This window comes from Wyeomyia smithii, chromosome 1 (assembly GCF_029784165.1).
Source record: "Wyeomyia smithii strain HCP4-BCI-WySm-NY-G18 chromosome 1, ASM2978416v1, whole genome shotgun sequence".
Lineage (NCBI taxonomy): Eukaryota > Metazoa > Arthropoda > Insecta > Diptera > Culicidae > Wyeomyia > Wyeomyia smithii.
In genome coordinates this window covers 197035506-197050912 of record NC_073694.1, presented here as the reverse complement: position 1 = coordinate 197050912, position 15407 = coordinate 197035506, and the positions used below count along the sequence as shown (strand labels likewise).

Here is a 15407-nt window from a genome sequence, read left to right as displayed (position 1 = left end):
TCTAATGGCTTTGCTCTCGAACTTGAACATTAGAATAGATGGAGGTCGACAAATGATTTCCTTAGATGTTTCTTTTTTTTTTTGTTTCTGGTTGTTACTTACTCCTTTTGAAAGACGATCCACGGATCCGCTTCCAGGTCGGACATGTCGATTTTTTTGCCATACTCGATGACCTGTACGAGTGATAATAGGCGAATCGAAAAAAGTTTGATCAGTTACGAACGACTCAAGAGCGTTGGAGCCCAATTATTTAATTTACCTTAGGGTGTTTACGGGATAACAGCCAACCCACGTGGGAGAAAAAGAATCCACGGTTTGCGTTGTGGGGATCTGCGTCCGTGTCGGAGAACTTATGATGCTGACGATGGTCGCGAACCCACACGTAGAGGCAATTCTGACCGGCTAGCGTGTGCAGCCACAGAAGTAGAATCCTTAGCCAAAGCTTCGCTTTGAATGCTTTGTGGGCCCATAACCTGTGGGCTCCCATTGTGACTCCCTGACCAGACATGTACATCAACCATGCAGCTGCGGAATAGAATGGTGAATTGTTGATGCACGTTTAGATTCTCACTTGAAAAGTTACTTACTGTAGAGGGTGGTTCGCCAATCGCAGTACTGCCAGAAGGCCAAATGTAACCCGATCCAGCCGCATATATGCAGGGCCGCAAATCCTATCACATTCTTCCACACGATTTCCCGCTTAAAGTTAAAATCCGTTCCAATTTCGGATGGCAGCAGGGGCGTATTTGAACCGATTTCCCTAAGCTTCTTGTCCACTTCCGCATCGTGCGCCAGGTCGCTACAATTGGAGAGGGCTTTCTGGAACTGTTTTGCATCCAGCGTAGAGTCCGAGCTCGAGAGCTCGTCGTGGAGCTGGCTTAGCGTGGGGAGAGTGCTGCAGGTCGATGATGGCGGGCTGTTTTTGGTCGCCGCCATCGCCGCCATCGTCGCGTCGATCAGTTCGGTTGTTTTCGAGCAGGGAAGCAACTTCTGCTGGAAATCGGCTCCCATCGTGTTCTGGAAAGAGTAATCGAAAAATGGGATCTAAAGGTTAATGTCAATTTATTATGCGCACGTGCTGTTCAAATAAACCGTTGTGTAGTTCAGTCAGTGCCAACTCTTTGCCATATATAACCCAAAACTAATCAGAAGGTAAAACTTAATGCTATCTTCGGGTGAAAAATGCTTTTTTAGTGTCTGTTCAGATTTTATTCCAGTTTTTTTTACCCAGATCATCGTTTTTTGCGTTTATCTCATCAAAACGGTGTAGAATGATCTTTTATCGGATAATGTTCAATCTAATCAAAGAAATAAAAAAAATGCTAGCAGGTATGCCTTTTTCTGAATCTGAAAACCATGGTTTTGCATTACCAGCAGTTATGTGCAGGAAACCCCCTTCCCCTGCATTGCACCGTATTAGGTCACAATATTCTTTCCCATCAAAAGAATCCTTAAATCCATCGAGTTCACTCAAAGCGTTGGACAGCGCCAAGCATGACGGCTCAAGATCAAGCAGATCGACACAAAAAACTACAGATATTGTCTGTGCCTGTGTCATTCAGCGCCGCATACACGCGAACAGTGCAAACCAATAAAACGCGAACCCTTGAAATACGGGACCTTTTGCAGCCCTAACCTAGAGGTATCCGTCATAGTGTAATGTACAGCTACGCAGCGCTACTTGCACTTTCAACGCTTTATTTGCTGCGGACTGCAAGTGCAAATATTGCCAAGTGAAGCTGCATGCGCGGCCCGGCAACGACGTTCAAGGTGGACGCGACCGACACACCGGGCGAGAATTAACCGAGTGATTTATGCTCACTCGGCTGGGACAACAAAAGAACCTCTGGGCCGCCTGTTTCTTGACGGCGACGGCGTGGTCCTTGAGTGAACTCAATATTCCACCGACCGATTTGATCTTTTTTCTTTCGTTTCTTCCACGACGCGAAATGAAGACGCTATTCGCCGAACCGATAATTACCCTTTTTGAGCGACAATGTGAATGAATTACAGAATTCTTCAACTGCTCAAAGTGTCATCAGTCATATTTTGATGTGCACGGTAATGTAAGCGGTTACCTTTCTCGGTGAATGACACGTGATCACTCGAATGGGCTTAAACGAATAATGTTTTTCACAACCACCAATGAAATAAGTGATCTTTTTCAAATGAAACTGCAAGACTAACCGCGGTTTTGAAGGCGCATTACCCATACAGACAGTTTTTATTGCACTGTTAGTGGTCTTCAATCATTTTTACTGCTTGCGGTACCCGACCCGCAGATGACAGATTTTCCAGTAACTTAGCTTCAGTCGGATGTGAGTGCGAAATGGCGCAACCGGTTGATCGATTTCGTTGTTTGACGCGTCTCCGCTGTTCTGTCAATTGTCACCAGCAGCGTAAGCGAAGCAAGCGAACGGTTTATGACCGGGTTTTGCGGCTCAACAATTTGCGAGCGTTGTTTGTTACGATGTTGTCTTTCTCAAAGGAAGGTAAAGTTTCCCAAGCTAGCTAGATGGGGACGCACGATTGTCTGTGGCGAAGCCGCATACGAGTTTTTCTGTTCCAAATATTCTACACTGTTGTTCGATTGTCGTTTGCCCATGACAAAACAAAGCATTACGATGATAAATTGTTTACACCAATCCTGATTGGAGTTTGTGGTTTTTTTTGATGACGTCCATCGCTGAGTTATGTTACGTGAGTATAGCCTACACAGGGTGTTTGTTACGAATGTTTCAAGATACGTCGTTATTTGCCGGAAAATCACAAAACACGTAGTCGAAATGAAAGTGACTATTAAAAGTAAGCTGTTTCTAATCAGAAATTTCTTCTAGAATTCGTTCGTTCTGTAGAGTGACTATTTGTAACCCAGCCAAAAAATTAGGATACCCAGTAAAACAGCTAATTGAAGTTGGGTAGTATTTTGAGTTAAAATGGAGAAAAGTAAAATCCTTAACACTTACCGAATTTTAAGTCTTTTCTTCATATGACTTGTGAGAATGTCCCTAGCCAACTCGAACGTGCGTTAAAAGGCCGCAGAGCAATTGCTTGCCGGGTTCGTGGCTTCTAAGTTTGCCTTCATTTAAGTCACTGGAGACTTTGCGCACTTCCGACTTGGCGGCACCAAAAACTCACAGGAACGGTTGAAAACCCATAACTTTTAATTTTTTCCTAGTTCGGATTAAGGACAAATTTTATGTAGAACTATGTCTCTGGGTGTAAAATAAAACTCCAAAAACGAGAAATGTAAAAAATATGTGTAATTTCGAATGCTCATAAGACGGTTGGTTTACAACGGATTTCCTTAGCTCTTGCAGCAATCGATAGTAAAATCATCGCCTAAATGCAGAGAATTACAATTGGATTTTTCGAACTAATGTAATTTTAGAAAATGTGGATTTCGACCTCCGATTAATCATTTAATTCGCTTGACACGGTCGATAGAGTATTATACTTAGTTAACCGGGAATTCTCCCTTTGGGCTATATAAGAGCCTGCTTCTGCTCAAATCAATCATTTTACTTATGAGTTATGGTAAGGACGGTCCAAACTTAGTAGCAGTTTTATCACTTTCTCTTATCACTTTAAACGGTGTGCTCATACGTATTTCGGCGTCTACTTGGTGCCTTCATCAGTGCTTATGTGGACTGTGAGGAAATAGCGAAACTCTTGCATTTTGACGTAGTAAATCTACGTTTTACGGCAACATATGTAAGGATACAAAATGAAATATCGAAAACATCAACTGCGTCATAAAAATTAAAAAATTAAAAAACTTTTAATTTTTAAAGCTCAGTCAGTTTTCAACCGATTTTCTTCATTTTTACAGCAATCGATTGGAACATCATCTATGCGCCCTCCCGAATACAGAAAATTGTAATTTGATCATTCGAACTATTGTACAATGCAAATTGGCAGGCCTTGGTGAAATGATGATTTCGATTGATCTGATTGGTGGCCTAATGTTTGCTTTCCCCAACACGGTCGAGAAAATATTTTACTTAGTTAACTGGTGATGTGCTGTCGGGTTATTTGTATAACTGCCTGCTTCTGCTCAAACCCATCATTTTATTAATGGGTGGTTAGTAAGAACAGACCTAACTTAGTAGCAGCTTTTCTAAGTAGCGGATATAACTGGAAACTGGATCAACCAGCAGTGAGCAGAGTTGTGGCAGGTGGTGATATCAAATATCTCGCTGTCTTTCATAGCAGACGCACCAACAGAGTAAACAGCACCTCCCACATCGCTAAATTTAGGATTTTCCGTTGACATGCAGGCATGTTACTAGTTTTGTGGAAACTGAAACCTACCGTCTTTTTAAGAACGACCACATTTTTTCCAATTAAAGTAGTAAAAAAACCCAGTTGAAGTAGTAAAAAACTACACTAGTTCTTTTGAAGGGTATTTCACTTCAAATCTGCACACACTGACATTGCACTAACTTTTTATAAATTGGGTAAAATTTACTAATTGCGTACAAATAGTTTTATGTGTATTGTTTACATGCTGTCAGTTGATTAAACATTTCATAAGGAGCCAGACCATGTTCGTTTATGGTCCAGAGGGCTCTAAATCGAGACGAGAAGCAAAATACGAACGTCAAAAGTCGTGCGTGGAAGTTGTACGATCAAAAGATGACCAAGCCACACTGTTGCGTGATGGATGATGAGACGTATAACATGGCAGATTTCAAGTTCCTGGAAACCTACACGTGACGGCCAAAGATAGGTTTGATGTTCCCGAGGACTTCAGGATGCACAAGGTCTCGAAATTCGCCAAGCAGTTTCTGATCTGGCAAGCCATTTGCACTTGCGGAAAGCGGAGCACTCCGTTCGTCATCGATAGCAATGGGCAAGTTTATCTGAAAGAGTGCCCCCAGAAGCGGCTCCTTCGTTTTCTCAAGGCTCACGATGGTTCGACGCTCTTCTGGCCGGGTTTGGCATCCCACCAAGAGTGGTACAAGGCGAACGGAGTCGATTTTGTGCCGAAAGAGCTGAAGAGGGCATGGGTTAATACACCGAAAATATTCGATTCTTATGTCATGCAAAATCTCATGGCTGGGGTTAAGGCACTCGGTTATACAGGTGAAATGAAATAAATGAATGATACCAAAACAAGCTCTTATTGTTTCTCTATACTCCCTGAAGATTTAGTAACAATCGAATGAGAACTCGAATGAAGTGGTGTTTACCCTTTAGAACCTGGTCAAAGAGAAACGTTAGTTGAAGTCTCTCTCTAGGGAACTGAAACTAGACGATATTGGTAGGATGGAGGAGGCTCGGTAAAGAAGAGCAGTGAGCTTGAAACGGAAGGGTGAATCTCTAACACAAGCACGGATATAAATGATAAACGTATCACTTGTTTCAATAGTGATACTGCCAATAATATGAAGTGCGGAGTACAGAAAACAAATGTCACAGTGATAAGTCCACACAGAGAAAAAAAGAAGTCTTATTTTTAGTTTTTTTTTAAAATTTGTCATAAAAAGTTGAAAAGTGATAGTGGATTTCCCATTGATGCTCCTTTTGTTTGATGGTAACATTTCCCTCAAAATGAAAAATAATTGGATTCCTTGCAAAGTCGTGTTAACTTCAAGTAACTGTTTATTTTAGTTTTACAAGAGTTGTCACATCGATGAGAGAGAAGCCAATCTTTCAAAAGATTGATATTTTTTTTCACTGGAATATTCCGGAAGAGTGTTTGTTGTCGTAATTTCAATAATGTTTCGAACTATTATGATTTTAACTTGTCCGAATTTGCCTTTAAACTTAGAATAAGCAGTTATTAGAACAGTCTGTACCATTTTTTTTCGAAGACTTATAAATAAATAAATAAAACTTCGTTTCTTTGAAAATATTAACAAAAACTATTATTTTTATTAATTAAAAAGTATGACATCAAAACTATGCCCATTTAGATTCCGGAATAATCAAATCATCTGTATTGGTAACGGATAGACGTACAAACAAGGTTAATACATCAAAACAAAGGTAATTCACTGTACTTCAAGGAAAAAATATCAATACAAATAATTTCTTTTCTTTTCTGATGACAATTCGCACTTTCTTCTTTATTTCTTACATCAAAGGCTGCTCTGACTGACACCTTCGGAGTCAACTTCCTTGGCACATTTGTTCCACATTTTGATCATCTGGGTCATGTCCCAAGCCATTTTTCCACTTTTCTTAAGCTTTCACTTCGTTATTGCCCAAAAAATCTCGATGGGCTGGAACTACGGGCAGCTGGGTGGATTTACGTAATTATTGTGGTACCACTGGATGATTTCCCGGCTGTAGTGGCAACTCGTCAAATCTAACCAAAACTTCGCGGGACCTTCATGGGCTTTAATGAAAGGTAGTACGGGATTTTTGAGGCATTCTTCCTTGTACAACTTCGAGTCCATCGTCTTATTCGTCACTAACACTTTGGTCTTTGCTCCGCAGCTGCATATCCCTTGCCAAATCATCATTCTTTTGGCAAATTTGTCCATAGAAGCGAACTCAAACGTCGCAGGAACATCTTCTCTTGCCGTCGCCATGTACAATGTTTGGCCTGGAAATTCATTTTGACGTAGGTTTTATCGTCGATGAGCAGGCATCCTTGGTACTTCGTCATAACCTGCTGATACAATTTTCGAGCTCAACTTTTGGTGACGGAATTTTGCTCTGGTCAGATCATAAGTTCACCTGCTCAACATGTTTTCTCCAAAGTAAGGTCAACTGACAATAATCTTGTTAAATTCCTTCCGCTCTGCATCAAGGCTATAGGGTGTAAAGTAAATCGACACAATCTACACAGCTCTTGAGGCTGCCATCGATCGTGTTGATCATAAAAAAAAATTGAGCGCATAGGTGCTCCTCCTCATTTCGGTGGATGATTGGAATCCTATTTAGTCAATCGTAAATCCACCGTAAATCGAATCGATTCTTTCCTGCAGCTTCACAAACAGTTCTGAAGTGCCTCAGGGAAGCAGCTTGGGACCTTCACTGTACTCAATCTTTTTCAACGATATCTGTTTATTTCTACCTTCTGACAGTACGCTTGCGTATGCTAATGATCTAGAAATCTCAATCATCATCAAATCAGTAAAAGACTGCATTGAACTACAACGGCTAATTGAAATGTTCGAAAAATTAACTAGTCATTAGCGTGTAAAAGTGGGTTGAAGAAATTGACGGATGTCCGGTTGCCAGAGTTGGAGTAGATAGAGACTTTGGAGTTTTATTGGACACGCAGCTTTTGTTTAGAAACCATTACTCAAAAACTATTGCTAAAGCAAATAGATCTAGGATTCATCATAATAGCTGTCAAAATTTTTCGTGAACCCTACTACTTGCGATCCTTGTTCGCTGCCTATTGGAAACCGCTTCAATCATTTGAAGCCCCCCCACAAACTCACTAGATTCGTAGAAATTCAATCGCGGTTCATTAAATTTGCACTAAGATTGCTTCCTTGGAGTAATGCAACAGATCTGCCACCCTACGAGGATAGATGCCGTGTACTTAATATGGAAACTCTACAGTGTAGTGTTTGCGGAACTCAGCTAGAGCACTGTTTGCCGCCAAACTGCTGCTAGGAAAGCGTTGACGCTCTCAACCTTCTGAAGCAAATCAACCAGAATGTGCCGATAATATCCTCAAGATCTAGGGATTGTTCACGATGTAACTTTAGACGAACTAATTACGGGAAATACGAACCTGTCTTAGCGATTTGTAGAGAGTTCAACGAAATGTACTATTTATTCGATTATACGAATTTGTTACATAAATCCAGTACCAAAATACATACGGCGCTTTCAGAAAAATACTCGAGTCTGAAAATCTTTTTCACACGTAAAATATACTTAGTTTACTGAGTCTGATACATGTTCAAAGTTTCATTAAAATAAAAAATTGTCGATTGAAATTTGTTTCATTTTTATGCCTTTTTCAGACTACGCCGCATATCACCTGATATCGCTAGATGATATCGGATATCACTTTGGGTTTGAGAAGATATGGTTTGAGATTTGCTTTATTTGGTTTGGAAACGGAACGCGAAATTGCGAAATTTGAAGGGTTGCGTCGAATGTCATTTGCTTAAGTTGGCCATGTTGCCAACAGCTGCTAATCAGGTTTTGATTGGTATTCGAATATGATATCCGCGATATCATGTAGCCGAGGTGATATGTGATGACAGCTCGATTGTATGGGATATAAGGTGATATGGATGGTGATATGGCCTGCAAAGCACGAGTCGCCTGATATCAGGTATTATGCGGTGTAGTGTGAACAATTATTTGGTGTGGTTTTGCTCATTTCTCTTCGAATACTCTTAATGAAAGTTGAGTTGTTCGGCTAATCGCGGATTTCTGATTTTCATATAGCAGCTTAAAGAGTGTAATTTTCTAAGCAAAACGTGATTTTTCAAAATTTTATATCATTGTTCTTCGATTTTCAAATGTAGAATAAAAACCCTCTAAATCGCTTGAATGACAATTAATACATGGGCGAACTGTCATTGTAGCGATTTCGAGCAGATTTCAAGCAGTTTTGATTCGTGGTTTGAAGGACAACGATAGAAAATTTTGGAAAATCACGTTTTGCTTAGAAAATGAAGCTTTTTCAGATGATATAAAAATCTGATATAGCTAAGGGGCCATCCACATACCACGTGGACAGTTTGGGGGGGGGGGTTGGCTAATGTCCACGGTCCATACATTTTTTTTAGAACTTATATGGACAGTTGTCCACGGAGGGGGAAGGGGGGGGGGTCAAAATCGTTAAAAATCTGTCCACGTGGTATGTGGATGGCCCATAAACAACCTGATTTGAAGCAATTAGAAGTCTTTTTCAGCGTAATCGACACCACTACTACTTTTGAAGTACACTTAACCCCTTATAAATCGAATAAGACGCTTCTGCAGGCACTATTCCCTATACATTTTCTAGTTCATTGTCGTGTTTGTGACGAGAACCTTTATTTATTGTCCACGGTTGCAAATCCCTTACCAAATCAAGAACTTCCTGGTAAACTTTTTAGTCACCGTCCTGTTTGGTTACTTGCAGGCATGGAAACTACGATAACCCTCTCGCATACGGATTTTCCGGATCGCTCCTTGGCTAGAGTTGTGTGATGTTAGAGTTAGACGGCTGTTGCAGTCCGAGAGTCTTGGGCTTACTTCAGCACACTTGCTGAATATCTTCAACCTCAGCTTCTGATAGTAAGTTGCAATGCTTTGCTTCAATAAAATTAAAACAAACTTGGTCGGGATTTTGTAAGCTTCACCCATGTATTTTTGACATTCCGCAAAACGACTGTATTTTGTAAACAATCATCATGGATGCCAAAAAAGGAGAAAAAATGTGCTGAGTTATTTGTAAAATCCATTGTGGTCTGCATCTAGGCTAGCTCAACAGCTGAAATTTTCCCAGAAATAGCATATGGCACGGTATAGGAAAACATTGACGACGATTCGGAAGCCTCAAGCCAATCATCAGATTTTGAAAATGATCTTCCCAATCTGTCAGACCGTGATTTGGCCAGAAAACTCGGTGCTGCCCACAGTACCGTGAGGAGAATTCGACTCCGGTAAAAAATCAGGTCATATTAAGTTAGCCAAACAGGTGAACCAGACCATAAAAAAGAATAGTGTGGCCAAAATCCGTGCTCTGAAACTCTAAAACCAGGTGCTGACAAGTGCGACGGCAGTCTTCTGATGGACGATGATACCTATGTCAAGGCTGACGTCGGGCAAATCCCAGGTCGATAATTTTACTCGGCAACGGCTCGGGGGGATGCACAATAAAAATGTACATTGAAGTTGAAGCTTTGGCGGGTAAAACCCAGTCGGTGGTAGCATGTACGATTTATAGTCCTGCGTTAAAAACGCCACATAAAAAACGCACGAAACTATGGGTTTGATTCAACTCAACGTAAGAACGCAAATATTCCACCAAGATTATTTTTATTTATTTTTTACGTTCGGACCGTCTTTTCGAGAAACCAGGAAGCGAATTTTATAGTAGATTTATAATGTTTAGTTCAATGAAACATTGTTCGTTCACATTGGGTGAAAAGAAAAACGTTTTACGAGACTTACAACGCCCGAATATTCATTGTTAAACAGGCAAATTGGAGGTTGGACCGTTAATAAGAAACACGATCAACCGGTTCATTTCCTCATCAAACTTCTCAGTCCTCCATATACCTAACTCAATTTTTTCTCGTTTGATGACCATAAAAATGTTTCAAATGAGTTCGTAGGCTCTGACATCGATGGTAGATTGCTCGCAGAGCGACACCAAACTGATAACACATATAATAAATTTACATTTTCCAAGCCATCTATCGCGACATAACTTCATTTCAGTTTGATTCAGACAAATCACAACCGGATCATTAGTATGGCTGTTACGTATCCAGTGTTGAATTTCCAATTAAGCATACCAAGCGGACTAATGACCGAAAACTGTTCCACCACCCGTGCGGTGGTGGGTCCTAACAAGTCGCCGCCCTACTGGCCTTGACGATGATAGTTTGTGTGTTGTGTTGTTTTTCTTTTTCGAAAAAAAAAATCGTTTGGCAATAGACAGACAAAAAACACGACACACCGCAATTTTGCTCTAGGCAAGCTTCCGTGCGTGAAATGTTGTGCCCCCCCACAGGACGTACAGCGTGTTATTAGGTGGTAGCGTAACCGCTCGAATTTCGAGCAAGTTGCCACGAAGATTTTTCGTCAACGAACCGCTCGCTGAAGATGTGGGTCGGTTAGGTTTCAAACGAAAGTTCATTTGCTTCGTTCATTCGACTTTGAGCTAATCTATCGTATAGCTAGTATCGGGACGTTTGCTATGTCGTAGATTTATTGTAGGTTGAGGTGAGGTCATGTGTTATGCACTTAGGTTAGGTGATAGCGTTTGATACAGTTGTCTAACACAGTATGAAGAAGATCAACTTTCAGGCCAGTGATTTTTCTAAATTTATTTCGCTGCCAAATTTTTGATAGGATCTAAAAAAGTTAGCTTGTGCTGGTAGCGCTAAGGTAGGAATTGTCCTAAACACTAAAAGTTGGCCGTGAAGACTATGTTCAATAAACAAAAGGTCAAGTTCCAACAGTGGAATGTTGGCATCTGCGCTTTGCTTCGTTTTACTGTGCTAGAGTTTTCGAATGACGAACGAGGATGCTATAAAAATTTGAATGCTGGGGTAAGATATCTAAACCATCAAATTTTATGGAATATAAAACAAAATAAAATCTTAATAAGGTTGAAACCTGTTCGTTCGAAACAACACGTAAGATATTACACGTTGAACTTGTCCGGGACTTTCGTTACGGTAGGCACTTCAGTTTATCGAAACTTGTCTGTGAGCTTAAAAAAGGTTGTTGATTAGGGTCCCTCATCAAACATCGTATTGAGCTTGAAGATTTAGTAACTCTACAACTATGTTGAAATAAAAATTCATCAGCATAAATGCACATAATGATTTGATTTTTTATGTAATGCCCTTAATATCTGTCTACAAAAACAGATCTTAGATAAACGAAACATACAGCTTCCAAGAGCTCGCTACTTTGCTATGATTAATAGGAAGGTTGGACATCGAATTGAAAAACACAAGAGGGAGTTTTGTGAACTCCTTGTTTCTCGAGGCAATTCAAATCTTTAAAAAAAAATGGTCGCATTACTGTATTTTGTCTCAGTGTTATTAATATGAAATAGAGTTGGTCATCAATAACAGGTTTTGCACTAGAGCTGAAACGGGAAGTAATTGAAAGATTATAGCTTCTAAGTTTTGGTGCCCTTAGCAAAGATAACTTTTTCGGAGACTTAAATGAGTTTCACCGTAAGCAAATGAAGGAGTGACGAGCCCGGCGAGCAATTACTCTGCGGCCTTTAGACGCACTTTCGCATTTACTAGGGGCATCAAAATTCACAAGAATGGTTGAGAAGCTATAATCTTGTTTGAACTTGAGGCAACTTTTTTCGCTTTTGTTGACAAATGTTATCAATCCAGGAAGTTCTTTCATGTGATCAATTGTTTCACCATCGATTGAATCGTTTAGGTCTGGTCTGGTGTTGGCCAAAGGATCCTTTTCTTGTTAATTATAGAAATCATGAACAAAATGGACTTTAAAAACTTCCTTGCGTTACAAATATTTGACTCAAAATTATTTAAACTATTTGTATGCTGTCCTCATGAACCCATAGTGCTCCAAGGTTTACCTGGAAAATGTTTCAAAAGAGCGTGTCAAATTCAAAAACATCAAAAAAATAGTGAATGAATTTCGCTCGTATAAGTGACGAACCTGGCGAGCAATTACTCGACGGTCTTTTGCCGTAGTTCCGAGCCCGCTAGGGGTACGCAAATGTAAAAAAAGCTATAATCTTACATATTTTTCCAGTTCGAGCTCCAGGACAAATTTTTTTTTCTTTTTTGTCGATCAAAGTACCTCATTATATTTTTATATTCCGCCCTCCTTTGGATAGTATTTGGAGTTAGTTATATTAATTTTCATCCCATTTTTCTACTGTTGTAGTCATTTATTGCTTCGAAACAAAGTTATGAAGAATCAAAAGTGTATACTTTTAATCAAATTTAAAGACGGCTTGAACATGAAGTTTCAAGGGAAATACGGCTTTTTCAGTCTTAGGGGTGTTTCAAAACGCTACTAGGTTTTATGTCCGACGTTTCGGCCTTTGAACTTGGTCTTCCTCAGGGGATATAAAGTTGTACGCATAAAGTGATAGGCTATCGTAAAGCTTTGTACGCTGAACGAAAAACGGCACAACTTTATATCCCCTGAGGAAGGCCAAGTTCAAAGGCCAAAACGTCGGACATAAAACCTAGTAGCGTTTTGATACCCCCCTGAGACTGAAAAAGCTATACTTTTAATTGCAAAAAGTTGCCACAAATTGTTTGTTGTTTATTGTTTATTTCCTTCAGCCTCACATGACAAGGTCTAGTTCGAGGCTTTGCTTTTCTTTTACTGACATAGTGTAATCAAATAGCTCGTGGACTTCGTTTAATTGCCGACATATCTAAATTATTGGTTCATTTCGTCTGTATTCCGATCTCCGGAACTTCAATCTCAGCAGGTCTCTCCGACGTGATGGAATCGGTGGCACATAAATATTTAATTGGTTCAGTATTATAGGTGCGTCAACAACACCTAGTAACAATTTCGCCGCGAATATTCCCTGCTGCAAAGTATTTCCATTTCATGAGGTGTGCACCGGTGTGAGAAATGATGGGGCTCCTAAACGGTGCAGTTTTGCAATCAGTAGTCGATGGTCAACACGGTCGAGGGGGGCCTTTAAACCCGTAATTACAGTGTCGACGTCACCATTTCCAATGTTCTTCAGGCAATATGACGTAACCTGCGCAAAGCAATGCAATTACCCAGTAATTGACCATGGAACATGAACGACCCTTTCCACCGTGTAGGAAATGTAGATTCTCTTATCAAACAATTGCAGATAACGGTGAGTGGGAAATTGAGCAATTCGACGCATTTTAATAAACCTAGAGACGGAATGCCATCTGAACCAACAGCACTTGAGCGTTTCACTTTTTCGATTGCCATCAATGTCCAAAATATAACGCAGGACGTCTGCTAAAGCAGTCTCCATTGGCAAAATGCTTCGCGAATAAGTTGCACATTCCTTCACTTGTATTGGCCTCTTCGTTATTTGTATTGTAAATTCTCATCGAAATAAGTATACTGACGAGCAATTCAACAGCGCTGTCGACGTTTTGCGCTAGGGTTTGCAATATTCCCGGAAATTGGTTTCCCGGGAGACGGGCATGAAAAATCTCATTTCCCGGGAATTCCCGGGAACCAGAATTGAAAAAAAAATTTTAGCAAAAATGAGATTTCAAATAAAGTTTACAATTTTGTTGTCAATTCGCATGAAAAACGAATTGAAAAACAAAACTTATTCAAGCTAACATCAGCAATTGCAGAAGAGTAGCTTTCAGGGTTTTTACGTCGTTAAACGAACGTTTCAGATCCACTGACAATTTTCCGTTAAACCCAAATAATGTAATTTCCTCCTGTAAAATTTTGCTTAAGTCCACTGAATCATCGCTGGCGTTTGATTTCTATAATACTTTTAAATCACCGATTCCATCTCTTGCTCCATCTATTAGAGTTTCCAATACTTTCAGTTTGTTGAAAAGTAAGCTGAGTGTTAAGCAGGCAAAGAACAAGACATATATTTGTTATATTTGGTACTCCATTTTTTGAGTAAAATATTTCTTCGGGCTATTTTATATGCATTGCACTATAATCAATATTTGCTCAAAACTCAGTTTGCTCAAACAATAGCAAAGCCCATTCGGCATATATTAAGATGGCTTGACAAAATAATTTTTTTTAACTCTTTTATCACCAATATTCAGTGGTTAATTTGTGAGTTCGAAACCCGATTTGTGGTAATTTGTGGTTAAGCGGTTTCCGAGAAATTTCCAAAAAACTGAGTCAAGCCATCTTGAAACATGATTTTGCTTCAAATGAATCGGACAACGATGATATATACATCAATCGAAAGCTCTTAATTTGTGGTTTACGAAAATGTAATTTTAAGTTCATAATTACTAGTATTTGCACCGAAATTTGTGTTTTATTGTTCACGTAGTTCTACGTCTACGCCAACCAGGCGTAAAATGAATGTGTGCATTTTTTGGTAAAAAGGATACCGGTAACGAAAATGTACTTTTAAAGGAAAGCAATCCAAATTCGACGGACTATTTTTCAGAACCAGTAGGTATTGCAAACAATAACTATCCCTTTTTCAACCTAGATTCTGAGAAATGTTTCGGAAATATTGGAACAAATATTCAAATAAGCTGCCGGGATCCAACTTAATGTTGCTCTATTATTTTTCCATGCATGTGTGCTAACTTATGAGCAAAGTAATAAAGAAGATGTCTGCTGTCCGCGGGTCTGTTAACCTACTAGTGGCACCGTCGAGAAAAACGTGCCGTTTGTAAAGCAACTTGAATCATTAAAAAAAAAAAAGAACTGAATAAAATCAACATGCATTGAATCCGAATGGATGTTTTTAAAATTGATTTGGTTTATTCAGAAAAAAAAATTGATTCAAAGCACTGAAATCAATAAGAATATGCTTAAACAAGTATTAAACAAATATTAAACACAGTACAGAAAGTAAGAATAAATCTTAGGCGTTGAAAATAATATTTACACATTTTAGAAATTATCAAATGTTTGTCAGAAATCTAAAATATACTGTCCATTAAGAGTAATTAAAAAAGTCAGATCATTAACATCAACAGCAGAAGCGAAACATTCAACTAAGGAAATTCTAAAAATTCAGCTGGGCGTTAATAGATAGGAAAGTATAAAATTAAATAATTAAATAATAATTAAATAATATATAAAATTATAGATGACTG

At 39.4% G+C, this 15407-nt stretch overlaps 1 protein-coding gene across 1 annotated transcript in view; it reads right to left on the bottom strand.

Moving 5' to 3' along the window:
* The window catches only part of LOC129733939 (acyl-CoA Delta-9 desaturase-like), a 57362-nt gene that overhangs the window by 23827 nt on the left and 18128 nt on the right, over positions 1–15407 (bottom strand). Inside the window, exons 2-4 of the mRNA XM_055695564.1 lie at positions 588–1017; positions 260–525; positions 103–173 (exon numbers count right to left, since the gene is read on the bottom strand). Of these exons, the coding sequence (XP_055551539.1) occupies positions 103–173; positions 260–525; positions 588–1011 (761 nt within the window). The 5' untranslated portion in view covers positions 1012–1017. The remainder of the gene's footprint in view (positions 1–102; positions 174–259; positions 526–587; positions 1018–15407) is intronic.